This window comes from Paralichthys olivaceus, chromosome 16 (assembly GCF_024713975.1).
Source record: "Paralichthys olivaceus isolate ysfri-2021 chromosome 16, ASM2471397v2, whole genome shotgun sequence".
Lineage (NCBI taxonomy): Eukaryota > Metazoa > Chordata > Actinopteri > Pleuronectiformes > Paralichthyidae > Paralichthys > Paralichthys olivaceus.
In genome coordinates, this window is record NC_091108.1 from 3,820,431 (window position 1) to 3,843,349 (window position 22,919).

A 22,919-nucleotide genomic window follows, 5' to 3' on the forward strand; every position below is an offset into this window, starting at 1 on the left:
GTGTTGCAAGATCAATGTCGGAGGACTAATGTGGCTGAAATGTGAAATGTTTAAATTAGGAAGTGGAGACACCGGTGGTGGAGAAGGCACCACATCAACGTTACTACTGGAGTAGAAGTAGTTGCATTAAAAGTAAAAGTACTTTCCGTGTGCAGCCTATTCCGTATGTTCTACTACATCATTAACTGCACGTACATTTAACATAAGAGTAATACAAACTGTTGAGTAGAGAGTACAGATACATGAAAAATGTACAATAATAAAGTAAAAGTACTTTGTTACGTCCCGACTCTGGGAGACACAGCAGACAACAAAGGTGAAGCTCACATGACAGCTTCACTTCAGCATTTACACTTTCTCTGTATTAATCCTGCATTTGTTCATTCATTTATTAGCCTTTTTAAACTTAAACTAACACGACGACACATTTTGAGGTTCTCAAATGTTCCATAAATTCACTTAAATACAGGGATTTCTTTTTATTTATGTCTTGAGCACAAATTTGTTTTGGCCCACACACTGCCACACTGTCATCCAGCCCACATACTGTGTGGAACGGTGGCACTTGGCCGGTCTGCTCCTGTTTGCCAGATCTGGGCCGCGAGTAAACCACAGCAATACCGCATGTCAGCCAACGGTGCCAGAGGTTGCCCGAATTAGTTTTGGGATAATTGAGCCACATTTGCTTTTTTAACAACTGGATCACTTGAGGCTCACGTTCTTTTTGTTCGGCCAGAGGTGCCGCATCTTTTCCTGACGTGGCCCACATCTGTGCACTATCTGAGATCACACATCGTGACTCTCTCTCACGTGCAACATCTTTTGAAATCTACCTTGAGTAAATTCATTAATGACTATAAGTCACGATTCATGTTGTTTTTGAAAGTCTTAGAAAGTCGTCTTTGAATCGTCGAGCCAGTGGTATAACGGCAAATGGATGAGTTGTTTCCTGATCATTAGTCCTGCAACGTTCTGCAAAACATTATCCATAAACCTGCTGCATGGCTCTTATACCATTATTTTTTATATGTGATGTTCGGATCTCGGTGCGTAAACCTCCGAGATCTCGAGTAAATACTGTGCATGTGTTTTCATGAAAACCTAATTCACTCCACCTGGTTGAGGGCTCAGTAATGAAATGGGGAAAATCTGTGAGGAATTAGATTCATGGAAATGGGCTCGTTAACTCATCTAAACTCACAGCTTTGATAAAATTGTGAAATACAAGCAGCAGTAACAGAAAACAGCCTTTTCTCTCACTGCATTTCAAGATTAATGGGTTTAAAATATCTCTAATGCCTTCTTTGCATGGGACGCTTCCTACTGCACACATGCGTTTCCAGGTAGAGATAAATGTGCACATTAAATATGATGCAGTCTCTAAATGTTTTCCTCATGAATGCACTGATTTACTGCTGAACACTGAACCATTCCTCCTCTCTCCCTTCCTCTCTTTAAGCCTGCGGACGAAAGGTAAATATACTTGGTTCTAGCTCGAGGATCACGTTGCGTTAAATCTGCGTTGCGTCTCTGTTACTGCATTTGTCTCACCAGGTCGCCTCATTTGCAGTATTTCTCCTCCATGTTTCTGCTTGTAAAACACAGGATTACTGCGTACAGTGTTACACCTGTACTCCATCCGAATGTAAATCACCCAAACATGTTTTATTATTTGTAGTCACACTTATATTTTGTGTTTTGACCTCATCCAACGTGACTGTATCAACGTCTTTAAATCAAACTGTGTCACCTGATTTGAAAAGTCTGGAGATTGTATGAATTACTATTGTAATGGAAGTAAAGAAGATGTAACGAAGCATATTGCTCAGTTTAGCCGATTCAGCTTGTACCACTTTATAAACATTTAATCCTAAAAACCTTAAATTAAGATTTATGTGTTTGGTGTTTCTGGGTTTATTTTGTTGCCTTGTGGAATATTTCATCTTGTCAAACTCGTTCTCTAGAGGTCTCAGTCCGTCAGTATTAGGGCTTAAATGAGGAATGCAGTAAATCACTAACATAAGTACAGAAGTAGACCAAGTCGTGGTCTTTGCCTGTTTCTCTTTGCGGCCAAAGCACCAGCGCACCTCACTGGTAGCTGGAGCGCAGCTGCCTTGAACACTGAAACACGTATCACAGCAGATATTCTTCACGGAGGATGAAGCTTTTTGATTTTTATTGTATTTCCATCTCCTTTGTTTCTGTCTTCTCTCACCTCTCCTTGTTGTGGCTCATTCCTCCACAGAAGCCGTACGCCTGTCAGATCCCGGGCTGCACCAAGCGCTACACCGACCCCAGCTCGCTACGGAAACACGTCAAAGCTCACTCTGCCAAAGGGCCTCAGGAGAGGGAGGTCAAGGTATGACAGCAGTTCTGTTTTTACACACTGAACATTTAGCTTAACCTGTGTTTACGTTAGATGAGATGTGGCAGAACAGCAGCAGGCAGCAGTCAGTTATTGTAAAACTCGAAAAAACTGATTTTTAAATCAAACTATTTTATTTCTAAGCATCTTTTTAAGCTTTTATTGGACAGTTATACCATCGACTGTAAGTAAAGATGGACAACATGTCCTCACTTCCTCCCACTATCCAGAGATGGAGCCAAATATTCCAGATTAAAGCGCTGCCCTCTCGTGCCTCATTTGGAGCCAGAGTCTTCTCAGTAGAGCGATCGGGGATGACGCTGCTGTAACGAAGTTCCACCGATACCTCACGAGTCAGTCAATCATGACGTCTCGCCTCATTTTTACAGCATCAAATAACTCATCAAAACCAAACTTCCTGGAAAAATAAGCACTTAAGTCCGATAAGAACTAACTGAAACGACAAAAAACATCTTTTATTTATGTCCGTGTCCCGTCTACTAACATGGAGGAGTACGGGTATATGACCCACACTGCGGGGCGTGAATGGTGTGTGATAGAAGAGGCGTTCAGAAGTGCTGTTTGAATGTCTGTGTGATCCGGTGAATGAGCTCTGAGTGGTTGATGAGTCTGGAGAAGCTCAATTCATTTACAATGAACTGTATTGTAGAGAAGGGATTTCTCCGAGGACGGTGGTTACGGGTAAGATGCTGTGTCTCCTTGAATGACTGGATGGAGAATGGCGGCAGCAGCAGGAGCAGGAGGAGGAGGAGGAGGAGAAGGAGGAGGAGGATGAGGAGAGCGTTTAAGCATGTTTGTGATTCAGTAGGATAAAATACAACAAAACAAAGTATTACACACACTCCCTGGAAGTCAGAATAGGGAGCCCATTGTTCAGTGTTATCTGGCCCTTGTTTGTTTTCTATGGACCGTGAGTGACACAGGGGCTTTGTGTGTACTCCCATGCCTTGTTTGGTTTAAGCAGAACCACGTGTGCCTGTGAGTTGTGACATGGCGAACACGCCCCGCGCTGCTGTGGGGCTAAATAGGCCTTTGAAATATTAAACATGCACTTCATAAACTCCTTACGGTTATACATTTCTTGGAGCCGATGTGTCACAGCTATTGAAGTTTGTATCTGCATAAACACTGGTTCGAATAAACATTTTTCGCAGATTATTCATAAGTCTTTTTGTGGTTCTTGGGTGTCCTTCACAAGCTTCTTCTGAATCCTGGAGCTGTCGATAAATTGTTTTGGAAAGTCCTCGGGGATGCTCTGTTAGCGCTGGATAATAAAGTAAATTGTCTTTGTTAGAACATTTTGGAATAAGATTGCCTAACAAGATTTTTGGATTTTGTACTTCAAGAAGCTGGAACACAAGACAAAACAAGAACCAGGCATCTGGTGTAAGCATCATCTCTTTTTTTTTTTTTCTGTTTTGAAAAATGAACAGTAGAAAACGGCCTGCGGAAAACTCCCTGTGTTTTCAATTGATCTACTGTATGTAATCAAAAGAGAGAGAGAGAGCACTTTCAAATTTAAGCTCATAGATGTTTGGCCAACAAAAAAACCCAAAACAATTGGAAGGCAGTTAAGCTGCAGCTTTAACGTAATTATTTTCATCCCTACATGCAGGCAACCAAATGCACATGTTCACCAACATGAAACTTGAGACTAAATGTACCGCGCACCTTTTCTCATGAACATCTGTATTCTGTCCTATCGACAGGTTCACACGATGCTGGAATCGGACATTTTGAGCGATTGCCTGGCGCGGCAGCATCTCCACGGCTCCTCCCACCAAGGGAACGGCTCCGCTCTGCCGGGATTAGATGACTTCACAGGTATGCACACATGAAACAGTAGCAGAAACAATGGAAACCTGCCTCCCCCTCTGGAAACTAGAGAAACAAGGGAAAGGTGTAATTGGTTGAACACCTGGGCCGTGAAGCTGTCTCTTTCATTCTCTCCCATGGCCTCACTTGCTCCTTTCCCTCCCCCTCTTCCATTCCTTCGATGATACCTCATCATGCCAGTGTTTACCTTGTCCAATTACCGGGCACTGACTGCGGGCGGGTTGGCCCTCTCCCCGCTTGTCCTTCAGCTTCTCCAAAGCGCTTTTCCAGCCAAGCTCTTTTTTCTTTCCCGATTCAATGGCTGAACCGGGATCAAGAAGCTGTCAGGTACACTGAGGCTCAGTTGGCAAAGCAGAGCACAGAGTGTCCAACAGAGCTGTCCATGTGTATTACTTCAGACTGCTCACAGTTTTACCCAGAAGACGGAGAGGGAAAAGCCTCAAACGACGCACTACAAGCTATGTTTATCCAGAGTGAAACAAGCATGTCAGTGTTTCATTTTCAAAGTGTCCCGAGAGGAATTTGTCCTTATCAGAAACAACCAAATGTTAGAGCAGAACAAAGTTTGCACGTGTGTACCTGTGAGTGGACGTATGTTGGACGCACGGTGACGCGTCCTTTCATCGTCAGCTGCCCTGAAACTCAAAGTCAAAGCCAAGTGTTGAAATCCCTGCTGAAGGGTATATGTGTTAAAACTAAATAAACACACCACTTACAAAACTACGACTCCCAGTATCAAACCCTCCCCGTGTGGATTTAAAGGTGATTCTGAAAACTTTAGCTCGCTCCTTCTTCTCAAGGAGCGGCAACTGTGTCGTCCTCGAGGTTTGACCTGTTCATCTGTTTCTTCCTACCACGTTCAGCCAGTTTGTTTCAGCGGGGAAACGATTCACGTCTCCACAAAAATGCAATTGTTGTTATATTTGAGGTCATTTCTTTAAAATTCAGTAACTTTAAAAAACTTAAATCTCATTTTCATTTTAAAACTTTACTCCAGCTGTAGAGAGAGAGAGAGAGAGAGAGAGAGAGAGAGAGAGAGAGAGAGAGAGAGAGAGAGCTGTAATGAAACGTTTTCAAAAAATTCCAAGAGACATAATTAAACATTACACAAACAAGACATTAACTAAAATATGAATTAAAGATCTAAACCCCTGATCTTCCTCCTCCACAGTGTGTTGTGCGTCAGGAACTACAGCCTTCTTTATGAAATGCAGTGCAGTAGAAGTACACTGTTCACAAAAAATACTCAAGTTCCTGAATAAAATACAGTACTTCAGTAAAGGCCTATTAAGTTTCTAACATTCTGATGTGTTTTGCTGCAACCTGTGATCTTCTCATATCTCCCCTTGAAGGCTGCCCGCGTTGGTGCGTTTATTTTCAGTGAAATGATCCTTTAACGTCTCTGTTTCAGGTGTTTACTCAAACAGCAGCTCCGCCCACAGCAGGGGGAATTCAGAGTTCCTCCCTCCGTCCGCAGACACCTGCTCCAGGTATCAAGGCCTGGAGGGAAACTTTGACACCAACAGCCCGATATCATCGCTAACAAGCCCAGGAAGCATGAGAGAGGGGTGAGTGTGTGTCTGCATCCACACAGTCCATTCTGTATTTATTCAAAGTAAACATTTGAGCTCCCTCGTCGTCGCCCTGCAGTTACACACGCTCGCTCCTGGAAACTGTCATGGGCAGTAGTTTTAACAGGAGAGGCAGATTTCCTCGTTTGATTTTCCCGTTTTGAATTCACGTCCCACGGTTTTGCGAAGTGAAGAGAAATCAATTTTTTTAAATCATGAGATGCAGCTGTTGAAAAAGAATATACATAAAAAATAAAAAAAAATCTCATATTGTATTTTCTCACTGTCCTGCCTTTTGAGATTATATGGCTTTTATTTCTTGGAAAGCAGAGGACTTTAATGATATTTAATGATGTACCCAGAGGCAAACCCGCTTACCCTCAGTGGTGTCTGGCAGGATCCAGACTTATCTGCCGCTGGGACTTCTGCTGCCAACCCAATACAATGGAGCTGAATGGGATTTTGTTTGCATCTGGCAGTTTTCATTCGCGCTATTTTTCGACCAAAGATAAAAATAGATTAAACCGACCGCAGGTTTCTGCTCCTCTTGGCACGAGTTTGTACAATTTCAGGTATTCACCCCCAAAATATGTTGCTCTATTTCTCTATTTATTAAATGTACTAATTTGACTATACGCTGGCATGTGTTAAAGTATTTATGTGCCGTGTGCTTGATGTCGAAACCTCAAAATCTTGTTTCAACCTCAAGTACGTGGACATTATAAAAACCCTGTTTTGTTGGGACTCTGCAGATCTCACTTCTCCTCTTGTCTGGAAATCACATGCCCTGAAACAAGGGGAGAGATGTGAGCTTATGCATTCTTGAATAAACCAGGGACATTATCACCAGAGATGGAGTTATGGCTTTGTGGTTGCACTGATTGGGTAGTTGGAGGCCATAGAACTTATGTGTCCTGTAAACTGAGACAAATCGTGTCTGCCAAGTACAAAAGTAGAAGTGAGACTAAAAAGATTCAGCTGAAAGCCTCCAGGGCAGCAGTTTGTGGACGATATGGCCTCAAATCATTGGTCATTGAAGGTTTGCCTGTAAACTAACTTTTATAGTCTCCACAGTAACAACAAAGGCAGCGTGTCCAATAAAAGAGTGTTGATAAGGGCCAAGATAACATTTTTGTGGCTAAATAAATGATATAAAATCTTCACATATAATGCACATATTTTCTGGTGTAATTGTCCAGCACGTCCAAGCGGGTTTTAGGTTTGGCAGAGGTGATAAGATGAGGTTTTCTTTTTTCTCCCAGAACAAATTCAAACCGGTTAAAGGATGAACCTGAAGGCTCATTATTGACCTTAAAAATGGAACGTTGACAAAGACATAGCACAATGTCTACGTAGTGTAAAGACTTGATTTTTGCAGGCTGTTTAAGAGTTGACATATAATCTTCTGAAATCAAGAACCATCCATGAAAAATTACTCGCACGAGGTCCATGACCTTGAAAATTTAAAGAGCAGGCAACTGCGTTTTGTCATCTCCGTCCACTGATGAGATGAGCGGGATGTTGTCCAGTTTTCCCTCTTTTTTTGTAAACCAACAAATTGTACATTTAATGAAACTGTGTGTATCTGATCGGAGCTCGAAGCGAGCCTTGAAAATCCTCCAAAGGCATTTTGGTGTTTAGTTTGAATCTGATTGTAAAATCTGTGCATCTTGATGAATCTTGAAAATACTTCTGGATTATGTTATGTTAAAGTTTAAAAGCAATAAGAAATGTCAATTTAAAATACTGCAAGTTAAAGAAATTGCAAACACACATGTTTAGCTTTAGTATGTTAGTATGTTAATGTGTTCAGTAGTTTTGTCCTTTTTGTTTCTCTCTCTCTCTCTGATAAATTCCCAAAAAGCTGATGTCATGTCCGTAATAAAACTGTAAAATATTGTTACTCCATAAAACCTAAAACACAGTCGATAATTTAGTACTTAACAGTGAGAAAACTGTATACGTACTGTATTTAAATACCACCTCCAGCAGGAATACACCTGGATGTCTCGACTTGAGAGGATCTTGTTTAGGCGTAAAACTAACTTAATAAAAAGTTTTATCAAAGTTCACCAAACAAAACTATATTTAAAAAAAAAAAGAAAAGTCCTTTAATTTGATGGTCAGGTACAAATTTCATAAAATTTGAGTTGCCTTTCACGAAACTATTCACAATCTGTCCACTGTCTGTTCTTAGCGGCTGAGGATGTCATAGGATCCCGCTGGTGCCCACAGTACATGTCGACCTGCCAAAGCCAATACCAGACAAGCACTTGTTTTTCCCCCAAATGACTTAGCGAGACATTAAACACGTGAAAGTAAATTATCTTTGCTCCGCAGCGCGGCCGACATCGAGCTCTGACCTCATAGGCAGGCGCGTGTTTTCTCTGGCTGAGACGACGCGTGTTGACTTCTTTTAATTACTTAATACCGGAGGGATTCGGAGGCCCGCGACCAGGCTTGTCCGTCAGCAAGTATTTGTGATGTGCAACGTTTGTGTTTTGCGGCCGGCAGGCGAAGAACTGGATCAGCATTTTGAGTGACACGTTCATCAGATACAGACCCGCTAACCAGGATGACGCTCGCAGAAACACTTTTATACAATTTAAGGGAAGGAGACGTTACTTTGCAGGAGCTCAGAGTGACACCGGATCCAAAAAGCAGGATTAGCTGAGAGGTTTGACATGTCCGCACTAACTGCAGCTCTGAGTTTACTACTCTCTCTAAGTTAGATCCCAGTAAATCTCTGTCTGTGTCGCATTCATTCAGCGTGATCCTCTGTGATCCAGTAAAATCTACATTACAGTCAGCAGCTGCTCGTCTGCCAAAACTGGAACCAGATCAGTTTTGCATGCACAACCTGGCACCTTTCGTAAACCTACTCATCCCCTCCAGTTATCCAGCACAAGCACGCTGCTATTAAAAAGCAGCCGTGGATTAAGGCAGGGTTGAATACGCTATAAAGTGCATATAAACAAAAGATCTTAAATTCCGCACGCAGGATTCCGCTCATTCCTGATGTAAGGAGGGCAGCTGGCTGTGGTTAGTCAGAAAAAAAAAGTGAGTGATGCAGGGGTTTAGTTGGTAAAACGTGATCAGAGAAACCGTTTCCTGAGGTCGAGCTAACAGCCGCTGCTCCAGACGTGCAGGCCTCTCTGTTGAGCTCATGCGTCTCAGAGGTTTTGGGCACACGGGGCCACAGAGCGACAGATCGACCCAGCAGGGCCACGCACGGCACGACTCAGACATCTCAGCTATGTTGTTGCAACGTCGCAAGAATGTAAGCCGTGGAGCAGCCGGTTGTTTATAGTTAAGGTCAGCGCTGCTGGTTCAGGGGGCCGCTGAGGGGAATCAAGAGCAGCGGTGAATTCTTGGGGCTCGCAGCACATTCATTTCCACAGTCGTAGTATATCAAAGCCCATTTGTTTACATAATCCTATACAAAGCCTGGGTTTTATTACCTTGGGAAGCCACAGACATCTGTAACTTATATCAGTTTGGGTTTCAAAAAGTCCTCCTGATTAATTTTGGCTTTTAATGTGCATCTCCACTGAAAGACTGTTAAATTAAATGTAATAGCATTTGACATGGGAAATGGGTAATAAAGAGACCTGGGGATGACAAATGATAGATATGTAAAGAAATCTCCAATCGTTTTCTTTCTTTTTTTTTTTTACGGCTGGTCGGATGCATGTATAGAAGGCGTCGGAGCCAGCAGCCATCAGTATCTCTGACAAGGCCTGGCTTGTTTATGAAGCCCCCTGAAACTATTCCAGTAGAAACCAAGGCCATTTGGCTCTCGGGGGACCAATATGCTGCAGCACATCATCCAGGAGGGTTCTCAGGCCGTATGAAACGAGAGCGAGCGCTTTGAAGGAGGAGGAGGAGGAGGGGGCTCGAATACCATACTGGGGGTTTCAGCTGCATATCTCCTCGGAGAGAGATTCGACCGCTTCTCTTTCTTCTCGTGGAACTTGGCTCCACTGACTCACTGGTTTCCATGTTGAGTCAGAGTGTTTGTGCACAGTCAGCACATTCTTGCAGCGTAGCGTTGGATACAGCTCGGCACAAAGACCGCCTACATTACCCCCCCTGAGGTGGAAACACTTACTTATATAAACTGTACTGTTTGGACACGATGTTAAGTATTTACATGGTCGTGTTTGACAACAGCTGGTGCCACAATTACGGATAATGTTTATCTACTAAAAACTGCTGAGAAACACTTGGTCTGTGTTTGATTTGATCAGAGTTTTGGGTTAAAGGTTAAACTAGAACCTCTTTCGACATTCCCCTCATGAAACCACATTTAGATTCACTTGATCCAGACCAATTTGCTCACACTCATAAATATCCGACCCCTTAACCTGCCTGATCTTTTTTTTTATCAAGACCCTCTGACGATGTTAAAGTAAGAGAAAAATAATTCCTTCATCCGCCTCATGATCCAGAATCCGCTCCAAACTTTATTGGGATCTTTCCTGACCTATTGCACATTCTTTCACCGTCTCCGTCCGGTAGTTTTTGCGTAATCCTGCTGACTAACAAACAAACGCAGAAGAAAACATAACCCGTTTGACTTGAACCCAAAATCATTTTTTAAAAACCCCTTCTTTAATTTGTGGCACACTGTGTATTTGTATTTAATTTAAAATGTATTCATGACTTTAATTTGTATGACATCACGGGCGCTCTCTTGGTTTGTAAATCCTTTGGTGAAGTTAATGAAGACGAAAAGAAACACCATTGTGTTTCTTCTCTCTGTGACACAAACAGTTTAACAGAAGATGAGCTGCAGCCAACTGGCAGAATGTACAAAGCGAAGGAACTATTATAAAAATGCAGCTGGGCTCAGTCAGTCACGTATCAGGAACTCTCTTTAACTTTTTTCACTCACGTAATGTTAATGTCTCTGAGTAATTCAGATTCCTGGTATTTCGTGGCCAACAGGAACAGACCGACATCGTTGTTCATGTCCGCTGACGTCAGCCCAGCGAGCTCTTCATCAGACAGAGCGGACGTCCGGCTGCAGGGTTACCAGAAACCCTACAGCCACCAGCAGCAGGTCATGTCACAGCAGCAAGGTACGGTCAGCGTCGTGGAGTCAATGTGATAAACACGACCAGGGTTTGATGTGGTTCTTTCTCATTCGTCGTCGTTTCTTCCTGTGGTTCTCCAAGGTTGTCTGTACGAAGGGGGAAAGGTGGTTCAACCGGTCAACGACGGAGGATTTGAACATAACAGTTACTTCACAAACTCCTCCACCTGTCACTCCACAGGTAAACCTGCATCAACCAGAAGAGCACACAAAGAGAACATGTGATATCCTCACATTTCAACAACATTTCAGTCAGACAACCAAATGTTTATCGCAGCAACAGACCACACAGTTTGATGTCCAAGCTCCGACGTCACCGCTTCCCCAGACGTTGTAACATGATGGGAGTGAAGAGCAAATATCTTTAACCCCTGGGCTGCGTCGAGAGGCAGAAACACAGCAGAGGCAAAAAGACAGGAATCTGTGAACCGATCCAATATAAAGTCTTCAGAGTATATTAGTTCCACCCAAATTAAACTGTAATTTTCTTTTCCTAGAAATCATCTTCTCTGCTGTTTTTAGAGCAGCAAGAAAGAGGTGATTTCTAATAGTGAAGTATTTACCAGAGAAAACCTCAGTATTATATGTATATCACATATTTCATGCTGGAGGGTCCCACAAGTAAAAAAACAATGACGTCATTCGGCTTCAGTTTGGAGAAATTTAAAAAGAAGTCATTTTTTTTGTTCTGACTGTCAAACCAGATAAAATACTTTCTCTACGTGTATTTGTTTCATGGTGAGTAGTACTCAGCTGTTAGAATACCTTATATCTGTACTCTGTATCAGCTGATATGTAAAGTCCAGGTACAGGAAGTGGGATCAGGATGAGACAAATGTTACGGGAACATCATTAAAACGAGTTAACTTCCACTGAGCCCTTTAAACAATGATTATTAAAGTATCTGCAGACTGACATGAAGACCAATGAGCTGCTGGGAAAATAAAAACGCTCCTGTCTTGCTCCTCTCAGGGTTCGACTTGTTGCAGGACCTGCAGGGCCAGGCGGGCGGCGGCTACTCCATGTCTCCCTGCCCGGACGACAGCTTCCTGTTCCAGGCGGGAGGCGTCGACCGCTGCCTCAATCAGATCTACTCCATCTACCTGGACTCGTGATGGCCGCCCGGAACCACACGAGACAGAGTCTTTATGCTTTTTGTTTTCCCAAGCACAAGATGCAGCGAGAACGATGTGTGACGGACAATCGCATCCACGATACGCTGCAAAGACTGAAAGAAGAAGCTTTAATGGTACAAACACAAACTGTATGAGCTGCAGAGCTGAGCGGGAAAAATCATCGAAATCTGGGCAAAGAATGATGTAAATAGCTGTGACTTTTTTATTCAGAGATGACCATAGCATTTGTGATTTGGATAGAACGAGCTTCATTTATCAGTTTGGACTTTTGGAAGCCGGGCAGCTGGTTCTGAGCAGCGAGGTCGATTCTGCCTCATCAGCAGCTTTGACTCGAGGGAAATGGTAAAATGATATTCGATGAGCAGAGTGGACTCATATAATGCAACCTGAAGTCAGTAAATACGTCTGTTAACACAACTTAGTTCAACATCCTGCTCAACGATCCTACTCAGTTTTTAGTCTTTTCTCTATTTAGTTTCATTAGAGCAAGTTGAAATAAAAACAATAACACTTTTGGCTCAACCGCTCACAACCAGAGAGCGTACATAAAGATGAATGACTCTCTCCCACTGTCGAGAAAGGAAGCCAGAAAATTACGGAGCCACAGTCTGAGCAGTTGTAATCAGGAATGGAGCCGCAGTATCAGGGTCAGTCTCAGCTGTCAGTCATGATGTCTCCCCTGTTTTTATAGCATCAAATAACTAATTAAAGGTCCAGTATGTAAGATCTTGGTGAAAAGAATCTATTGGCAGAGAATAATCTGAAATTCTAAATCTAAATTGTGCAAATTGTTGTTTTCTTTACTTTAGAATCTTTATATCTACATCTGGAGCAGGTCCTCTCTACGGAGGCTGCCATGTTTTGTTTTTTTTACAGTAGCCCAGACTGGACAAAGGGAGGGGGAGGGTGACAGAAACCATCTTTGAGAAAAACTTGTTTGATGCCTATTGTGACGCTTTTGTTTGTCCCGTGTCCCATCCACTTACATGGAGGAGGCAGGGTTTATATACTGCAGCCAGCCTCCAGGGGGTGACCGAGACGCCTCGGCTTCACTTATGGGACGCGGCCCGTCGTCCATCTTTATATAAAGTCTGTGCTCACGACTCACAGACGCACTGAATACAAAGTGTGACGAGTGGCGGAAGGAAGCTTCATCTTAAATGTCACGTTCCAAAAAAGTATGATGTCATGTGTTGCATGTGGAAGTCAAAGACTTTAAGGGAATAGTTCGACATTTTGGGGAAATATATTAATTTGCACACACACGTTCATAGAGCTCAGCTTCTTATTTCACCACATCATGCAGCCATAGGAGCAGTTCAATACTTCACCCTTGCCCCTTGGAATACGGACAGGGATCGAACCACTGACCCTCCGGTAGGTGGACGACCCTTTTTGTCTGCTGACCCACAGCCGATGAACCGCTAGCAGGTTGGATTAGAGGGGAAACAGCTTCTCCGCACCAAACAAAAGTACCAGCAACTATAAATCTTTGCATTGTATTGTAAAGGAGAAGTGAAAAAAATATCAGTTTATTATTTGACAGGTGGATTATATGATGTGATTATTGTCGTATTTCCCAAAATGTCAATCTATTGAAGTGAGAAAACCTCCAGCTGCTGCTTTAGTGAGAGTTCCCCGTAAAGCAGCCGCTCGGAGGAAACTGGGGATCGAACAGTAAACTGAAGCAGTGCTGCCCCCAAGTGTTTGAATGAATGTTCATGCTGCATAAACCTTATACTCCGCCTGTGGCACAGAGGGTCAGTGTACGACTTGAAATCAGCACTAAAATATTTATGTCACTCTCAAAAAGTCCTGAGACGTGACAACAAGTACGTCTAAACATGTGTAACCTATAACAACAATCGTGCCAGAAACATAATCAGTTATATATTTTTCCTCTTCGGTGTCTTTCCGTGTTTGTTGTACAGTTTCTCTCAGTGTTGTATCCATGGAGGGAGGTGTGCGTTGTTTACAGTCAGTTCTCTGCACTCTTGTTTTTGTCTCGTCAGAAAATGACCAACCAGAAAATGTTTACACTGATTTTGTAGCAAGTCAGAGATTTCTTATTATTGTTGTTGAACAGTGTGTAGACTGTATAAAAAAAAAAAAAGTCTGTCTTTTATATCAATAAAAATCGTTTGTACATTTTCTGTTGTTGGTAGGATGTCAGACATGAGTTTGGTTTTACTTTTATTTTGACGCTTATTCTGATAATTGATTAAAGTTCCATTTATTGTCTTGATTAGGAGCTAATTTTCACACAATGATAAAAAACTGTAGTTTTCAAGATGACATCTAAAAAACAAAGATACAAAACTAGAGCTGCGGACAGAGAATATGACATTCTTGCATTGAACGTGATTGAAATTTAATAATTAAGATATTTTAGCTGACAAAGAATGAAGTGATGGATTTAATGATTTCACTTGTTCAATAGTTTTTGAGCTCATTGATTGCACAGTGGTTAATACTGCCACCTATTGGCCGTGCGTTTAAACTAAAGTCAACAACCAGAGTTTAACAAAAGCCTCAATGATGAACAAATTATATTCTAATGAGCCAAAGGTCGAAGGTCACGATCACTTCATAAATCACACGTGTATTTGCCTCATGATCGTGAGATTGGTTCATTTTTCACAAAAGTTCACCGATAAGAATTTAAAGTTTAAAGTCAAGGTTGTGACAAACTACTTTTAAAACTTTTTATTGAATTCCTCACGTTGCAGACGAGGATATAAGTTGTGTCAGGAGGTTGTTCTACTGGTTCCCGAAGACGATCAACCATTTTTTCAGATTTGCTTTAGTTTCACTTTTATTTTATTTGTTTGATGAATTTGTTATTTAATCTCGTCCATCTTGGAAATATGAACATTTGTATGTTATATTTGATCAAATAGGAACCAGAGGCTGCACAATGACACAACTCAGAGGCTTCAGGTGAGTCTCAGGGTTATTTCAGCCACAAGGGGGCGCTCTGTCATCACATGGCTACTTCAGCTGAGATCAACTTTGCAGAGAGTGGATCGAGTCTGAGTGTGTGTGCTGCAGGTAAACTCACTTTAACTGTGAGTGGACCAACACACACCTCCTCACACTCACACACTCACACACCTCCTCACACTCACACACACATTAAGAGTGACTGCTGGCTGCTTTTCCACATTCCGCTGTGAGGGAGGGAGACACTCCCTGTGATCCGCAGAGGTTGAACCGGTCCAGTTGATGGGATGCAGAGAGGAGAGAGGGAGAGAGAGAGAGAGGGTGATGTCTGGATCCTGAGGCAGATCCAGTCCCAGGGCTGCAGCACAACTGGAAACCATGGGTAAGAAAACACATGTTCACATCTCATCTTAAACAAATGTTCATATATCCAGCAGATGTGTTTCAGTGCGTGAGGAAGTAGGAAATGTGTATTTTTAGTCATCAAATCTCAGGTTTACTTCTTGCTTCATCTATCTGCAGTCATGGTGGATTATAACTTGCTTTGTGCACAGATGTATTTCAGTAACTCTAAGGTCATGGGTTCAGGACCCCCAATGCAACCCCACCGTTCAGAGAAGCAGACACCAAGAGAACATACAGTTATCTCATTATTTAGCTTTTCCACAGTCCATCGATTCAGGCAACTGTCTGATTATGTCGTGTATGTCTGATTCCCTTGCTTGCTGTGTAAACAACCTATTTTCTTTACCTCAAATCGGTAAAATTTCATTATATCAAGTGCAACTTTAAAACAGGACAAGTTTTGTGTCTGTGCTCGGTCTGGCTCTGTTTGTTTACGTCATGATTAAATCTTTTAAAGCATGTTAAGTTTAGAATGGACAGATACTGTAAGTTAAATGGCTAAAAGAGAATTAAACATCATATTTTTTTTTTCTTTTCTTATCTCAAAAAAGCCTGAACTGTAGATAAATGCTTGCTGTGTAAACAATCTACTTTCTTTACCTTAAATGAGTAAATTTCCATGATAATTAGTGCAACAAATTAGAGATTCAGACTTTTAAACGAGACAACTTTAAGTTTTTGGATTCGAACTCCACAGAGACGCTGTCGCTGGTAATAACTTAGAGATATTGTCTGATTGAAATCTGTGTGAGAGGAGAATGGAGACTGTTATTCCAGAGGAAGCTCTGCAGCCAGGGAGGATGTAGCAACTCACATTGCTCCCGGGTGAGATCATCCATGTTCTTCAGATTTAAACCTTACTCTCCCCTCTCTCTCTCTCTCTCTCTCTCTCTCTCACACTCTCACACACACCCTGAGAGAAGGCGATCCAAGAAAACCGTCCGTTTGCATGAGGACACTTCTCTCTCATTAACTCTGGGGCTCTGCGAAGGTCAATCACTGCCTCTTGCTTGTGTGTCATTTCAAAAACCAAAGATCAACTCACCCGTCAATGTTCACAGCAGACGGCTTGCTTCATACAAATCTACAAAATCCTCACACAAGGCAGATTTTTTTTTTCCAGCCGTCAGATACTGACATGGATTCAGATGAGACTCAGACGCGACCTTTAGACGTCGCTGTTATCGGCCTGAGAGTTTGACTCTGCAGGGTTTCAAGAATCTCAGCTGGAGAACCTACAGGCTCCTTACGTCATCAAGGCTCAGCTCAAGCAAAAGTGTGAATATTTGGTTCAGAGCATCAGGATCTAGATGCAAATTATAACTCACCACATACTTTTCCTTGTCCTCCTCAGAGTGAAAGAGATTTGAATATGTCCCACTAAGAGGTGTCAGATAGAACAAAAGGTTTTCACATTGCAGTGTAACATGCAAACACATTCAGCATTTTGTTCTATAAATAAACACAGGGTGCAAAATGTACTTCAAATGAAAATAAAAGAATATAAAAATAAACATGAGAGAAAAACAGAGAATTAACAGAAAATATTAAAACAATAATAAAGTCAATGGATTAAAAACACATACAAACGCTAAATTTTCCTTATCTGAAATTTGACAATGACAATGGAGGCGTCAGGTGATAGTTTTACTTTTGATTAAACACGATGAAGAAACTGCTTCATAATGAAGTTTTACAACATAAATCATCCAAATGGAGCGACTCTAAACAAAGTTTTCTATATAATCAATGGATCATGTGACTGAATGTGACAATAGAAATAAAACAGGATCGCAGTTCGACTGTTTCAGCAGCTTTCAGGCCTTTGTTTTGAAAAGCTCTTTTTCCTATTATTTGCATTTTAATTATAATGATTGATTTATTGTCTGTTTGAGGGGCATACTTTCTAAACTGAAGACCTCATGTTTATATCAAGCCATAAAACACAATATCATTCTATTTGCATAACACAAACAGCTTTCACCCTCCTATACGCTCCGCTCTTTATATTCGTGATATTTTAAATCACACAGCAGATAAAGGTCGAGCATTTCTTCCCTTTGACACACTTCCTGTGTTTGTTGCTGCTGATATTTTAAGTCGTGGTTAGAAAATCAGCAGCTGGTCTTTACATTTACATGAGATTGTTTTGGGGGGGGGGGTTGGGACTGTTGAATTTTTTTCAACTTTAGTGTCTGTGCTCGGTCTGGCTCAGCGTGTAAACTTTAATAATATATATAATGAAAAATATAATATAGCTTACTAACTTTGGAGTTAAGCTGAAAGTTCCACTGTTGAGAACAGAAGCCTGTGTGACAAAGAAAAGCTTTAAACATCATCTTCTTTCAGTCAGTGCTTTTCATCCTATCTTACAGGTTAAAAGTGATTTTTCCTTTAAAGGACTGGTCTGTGCAAAGTGTCTAGAGGACAATAGTCCAGGAGACAGATTCTTATTTAACCCTCATATTTGCAAAGAAGCGTCAATACTCACAAAGCCAATATTTATTACATCATACGTCCCATTTTCTCCCAGATGGGCTGAAACAATGGGCAGAATATAAAATCACAGTATCTGAACATTATTCATCAAGTAGCCACACCTCATTACGTTTCTGTTGTTTCATCTGCTCCAAATAATAATTATTTTCATCATCGATAAATCTGCCAAACATGATCTCATCTCTGTTTATTTTTAAATCATCTGTGATACACTTTGTTTTAATAGTGAATAGTTTCCACTGTTAGTTGACGGTTGTGATGAGATTTGTTGAGTTCAGTGTGTGAATATGATTTATGCTGCGTTTCTCGGCCTGAGGTCAGTTTACGTCCATCTGCTGCTGTGAAGTGTCACCGTCAGCAGGTGGAGTGAGGTTTGGTGAGTGGGGATCAGGTCAGGTTGATCACGAACAGGCTCCAGCTGACAACCACAGTCCTCTTCAACCCTCCACTGAAGAACTGACCCTGTTGTTGGGGAGTGGGCACATTCCTGCCCCCTCACTGCAGAGCAGCTCTCAGCTCTATTGTGGGTGATGATGAAGTTGACTGAACTCTGTCTCTGTCTCACGCGCCACTCATTTGGAAAACACAGGCGCTGTTTATGTCGACCACATGTGCTTTTATGTGCGTCACCGAAGTAATTAGTTTTTTTTCTGTCTCAAACAGAAGAGTTTCCTAAATGTCGTCATGTCACGAACTGTCAACCACTGAAACCCTGAGATTAGTCACAGGTTTGATTTCTACATCGTGAAATTTACAATTTGACATCATTTTTTCATGTGTCCTGACATTTATTCTCAGTGCATGTTATCATGTATCTTTAATGCATCCATAATATTTATACAAAAACATTCTGGTACAATTTACAGGTTGCATTTCATATTTACTTTATATTCATGTTCTGGAGTAATCACAGGTGTGCACAGTCAGATAATAAAACTGTCTCTGGTTTATTCCCTAATTATACACAACCACTAAAAGGTGGGATTCTGAATTAAAAAACTGAAGCTGGTTTGTCTGCAGCTTTACCATCGAGTAATGTTTGTTTCACTCCCTTATGACGATTAACGGTGCAGCCTTTAACTGAAGTCACAGCAGCATCTGTTTCTTCTCCCACAGCCAAACACTGGACTCCTGATCCCTAGTGACCGGCATCGCCATGCCAACTCCTACGATCCTCACAGCAACCAGGAGTCCTCCGAGAGGTTGTTAGGTTTACAGGTGTATTAACATCAGTGTGCGGATCAGCGCTGAGACCAGGAGGCAGGTATAGGACTGAGGAAAAGGTCAATTCTGACGTGATAAATCAGCTTTTTCTGAGTTTGGCTGTGTTTCCCGTTTCAGAGATGGTTTCCCGGTGGAGTCTCCTGCTGATGTTCACGCTGCAGGTGAAGACGGGACTGGTCCTTGGATGCGTGTGTCCAACAGCCACCATTTTGTCCCAGTTTCCCTCTGAGATTCCTGCTGGCATCTGCTGCCTGAACTACTCTGGTTCTGCTCTCAGCCACGTGCGCTGGTCTGTGTTTACCAATGAGACAAACATAGAGACAGTGGACCTCTCCAACTGTAATATCAGTTCTGTTGATGTGAGCAGCAAAGAGGCCTCCACCCTGCAGAAGGTTTACTTAGCTCATAATAGACTCACAACGTTGCCAAGGGAGTTTCTGTCCGGCCAGCCCAGCCTGATGGAGGTGGATCTGAGCGGGAACCTGCTTCAGGAGCTTCCTGAGGGTTTCCTCCAGGACTCCGACAGCCTTCAGGTGCTGCACCTTCAGGGAAACCAGCTACGCTTCCTCCCCAAGTCCGTGCTGCAGAGAACAGGTCTGCAAAGGCTGGAGCTGGAGGGGAACCCCTGGGACTGCTCCTGTTCGCTCCTGGAGGCGCTGGAGGGGGGCATGAAGGCCAACAGGACCACCAAGCTCCAGGATCTGGTGAGGAACGTCACCTGCGTCTCTCCGGCTCACCTGGCCGACAGGGACGTGTGGTCAGTGAGGATCGGTGACGTGTGCCGCCCCGCTGGCCTCACCGCACTCTTCATCGTGCTTCCGCTCCTCATCCTCGCCACCTTGGTGCTCTGCTGGTGCTGTGGGAGGAAGAGGAGGAAGAGAGAGGCGCCTGTGTTCAGCACCCCTAAGAAGAAGGCGTCCAACTCCAGCAGCAACGGCCAGAAACCTCACGGCAAGCATCCGCCTGCAGCCGCTGAACAGAGGGAAGCCGGAAGCGTTGAGGGGATCCTCAAGAACCAGCTGCTGCTACGTCCGGCCTCGACCCTCCTGGGCAGCACCAGAGACATCTATGAGGAGGTGGAGATCAAGCTGGGCTCAGTGGAGTCTCTTCCCTGCTCCAGCTCCACAGACGGGAAGCAGGGCCCCGAGGAGCCCAACGGAGTCAGTAAGACAGAGCTGGACACGGTCAGCGTGACGGAGGTGATGAAAGACTCAGCCGACAGGGAGAAGGCGTACATGACCCAGTCCACTGAATACTACAGCCTGGTTCCAGGCATCGAGCTGGAGGACTCAGACCACGGAGAGTATGAGAACGTCAGCCTCTCGTGACACCATCATGAAGGAATAGTTCAACATTGTGGGAAATAGAATTACTGGCTTTTCTTTGCTAAAGATCAGCACCACTCACATGTTTGTGGTAAAACATGTTTGATATTTTTACACATGAGATTACACACACACGTGTTTTTAAACTCCGTTGCTTATTTGGTTGTAATATTTAATTTTATACAAACATTTTGAAACCATGTTTTTTGGGACCTTTAAGTAGCCTAGCTTAGCATAATGACAACATGGGAAACTAGCCTCGACCTGCCCCAAGTTAAAGAATGTGATCAATTAATGGCTCACTGTATCTCAGTACAAGGAAAAAATATTTATTATTAGCATAGATTTATTAAGCTACTAAATTAGCTTAGTAGCTTAACGGGATTCAAATTTATAGCGTTCCACTTACACAGGAACAATGTTTACGTTAGCCAGCTAGCCATTGTCCTCCTGTTGCAATATGATCGAACGCGGCATCAGTCACGCTAGCTGTTTCCCCCTGCTACCACTCTTTATGCTAAGCTAAGCTAGTCATCCTCGGCTTCATACGAACTCACAGACACGAGAGTCACACTGGTTGTGTCGTGTAATTCCAGGTGAATGAGTATTTCGCAAAAATACAAATTTCAATGCACTAAAGAGAGACTGAGTGCGTGTTTGTGTATGTTTGTGTGTGTGTGTCAGTAAAAGTTGTCGACACAGAGACAGCGTGGTCCGACCACTGTGGTATCACAATGTAAGAGGAAGTGATTTAATCCGGAGCTTTTCCTGTGGGACCTGAGGTGACGCACTGACTGTTTGAAAGGGAGGCCCACCTCTTCTCTCTGGAAAAAACTGATAACCACCATTTGTGTTTGTTTCTGTTTAACGCTTCGCTCCGTGCAAACCTACACTTGATGTTTCAGGTCTGCAAAGAACAGGACGTGTTGTTTAATTCCTGTGCTTTGTCAACGTCAAACCAGTTTTTGTACATCACTTTCCTTCACCTATCCCATATGCATTCCTCTATGGTTTCTCATACAGGACGTTCTGGATCCAACTCATTCACCAGAAGCTGCAAAACTAGAAATATAGGTGAACAACTCCCGTCACTATGCCCACAGTTAATTCAATAGGAAATGTGGAATGTGACGCTTGGGTGGGAAGTCTAAAATTATATAAGTCATGAGTCTGAGCAAGTATCACAGGACTGATTCATGCTCGTGCTTTGTAGCACAAACTAAAACGTGCACAAATGCTGTGTAGAACTGTTTAGAGCTAAATGCTAGATAAAAATCTGAAGTTGCACAGTGAACTGAGATGCAGAGCAGATCTGTGCAGACTGAAGAGGAAACATAAACAGAAAACAAAACTATTCATCGGTGTCATCACGACAATGCAGACACTTGTAATCTAAGACTGTGGAGAACTGACGGTTCTCACTGTCACACTCGTTGGCTTTGAATGCTGATTGGTTTGTGCTCAGTGAGACGGAGGCAGCGAGGGTGCAGTGGAGGGCGTGGAGCTTCCTTAGAAGACGGGTGTTTTCCAGACGGGTTTGCACATATTTTCCATCAAAGCCTTAATTATTTAACATTGTTAAGGTTAAAAAAAACTGACGAATGAAGGAAAAGTTTAGATTTTTGGTAGAATCTCTGCACAGATTCCTCCAAAGATACTGATTCTTTGTTTTATTTTCTGGGTATTGTGAGAGGAGCTCTGGGGTTGTAGCTTCCAGGGGGTCGTTTACTAAATTTTGCAACTCGATGGTGCTCAGTGATCGTAAACAAGCCAACGAAGCCATGTCGGACTTTTTTACATGTTGCAAGATATTTAATTTTTAAAGGTTAAAAAGTGAAAAGAGCTCAATCGTAATAACTATAAACAAGACTTACACTTCTTTAACCTGCTGCACAAGAACAATTCTTCTTTCTCCTCAAGTCTTTACACATCATGTATCATATATCTAGCGTCCATTAAACCAAACCTTCAAATCCAATTTGTCTATTTACGATCAAATATCAGTTGCCAGTTGTTATAACCAACTGAGCTCCTCTGGTTCGTCCATCCTGAGCAGCTGGAGAAACATGGAGGTGCAAATAACAGACTTTGTGGAAGAGGACCTTCTCCCGGTGTAGATAGAAATGACTCATGAAAACACAATGATTCTTACTTTCAGGTGATTAGACACTTAAAAATCATTTTTAATTCTATGATTATTAATATTATCTTTAATTTCTGACACTGGATCTTGAATGTTGTGTGGCGAGGAACCAATGACCTCAGTATTTCCAAAATCCTCGGATTGGAAAAGTGAAATATGGCATCATTTTATTTTAAACACACACAGTAACATGAATTCGTCCTTGTAAAAAAAGAAAATGGGTAAACTGCTGTGACATTTAATAAAACCATTGATTTTCATCTTTGTGTTTGTACTGACAGATCTTGATTGTTTTTAAATGCAACACCTTAAATAAAGAAACGCTTTTTAATTGAGAGATTTCTGCTCAACGT

The 22,919-nt window shown here is 42.4% G+C and overlaps 2 protein-coding genes across 6 annotated transcripts in view; both read left to right on the forward strand.

Moving 5' to 3' along the window:
• LOC109644406 (zinc finger protein GLIS1) overlaps positions 1-14,178 on the forward strand; it is a 37,081-nt gene extending 22,903 nt beyond the window's left edge. Inside the window, exons 4-9 of the mRNA XM_020109778.2 lie at positions 2,246-2,359; positions 4,096-4,210; positions 5,634-5,790; positions 10,744-10,877; positions 10,974-11,072; positions 11,864-14,178. Of these exons, the coding sequence (XP_019965337.2) occupies positions 2,246-2,359; positions 4,096-4,210; positions 5,634-5,790; positions 10,744-10,877; positions 10,974-11,072; positions 11,864-12,006 (762 nt within the window). The 3' untranslated portion in view covers positions 12,007-14,178. The remainder of the gene's footprint in view (positions 1-2,245; positions 2,360-4,095; positions 4,211-5,633; positions 5,791-10,743; positions 10,878-10,973; positions 11,073-11,863) is intronic.
• Positions 14,179-15,024: 846 nt separating this feature from the next.
• LOC109637765 (uncharacterized) lies at positions 15,025-22,905 on the forward strand. Of its 5 annotated transcripts, none has more exons than XR_011238683.1 (4): positions 15,109-15,352; positions 18,991-19,138; positions 19,216-22,495; positions 22,582-22,905. XR_011238683.1 is itself a non-coding variant. In XM_020100325.2 (3 exons), the coding sequence occupies exon 3, from the start codon at positions 19,218-19,220 to the stop codon at positions 20,424-20,426; it is 1,209 nt and encodes a 402-aa protein (XP_019955884.2). In that variant the 5' UTR covers positions 15,025-15,352; positions 18,991-19,138; positions 19,216-19,217; the 3' UTR covers positions 20,427-22,905. The 5 variants fall into 5 exon arrangements, 3 of the variants coding, with proteins under 3 accessions (XP_019955884.2, XP_069366775.1, XP_069366776.1); XR_011238684.1 differs by having other exon boundaries at positions 18,991-19,134; XM_020100325.2 differs by having other exon boundaries at positions 15,025-15,352; positions 19,216-22,905.
• Positions 22,906-22,919: the final 14 nt, after the last annotated feature.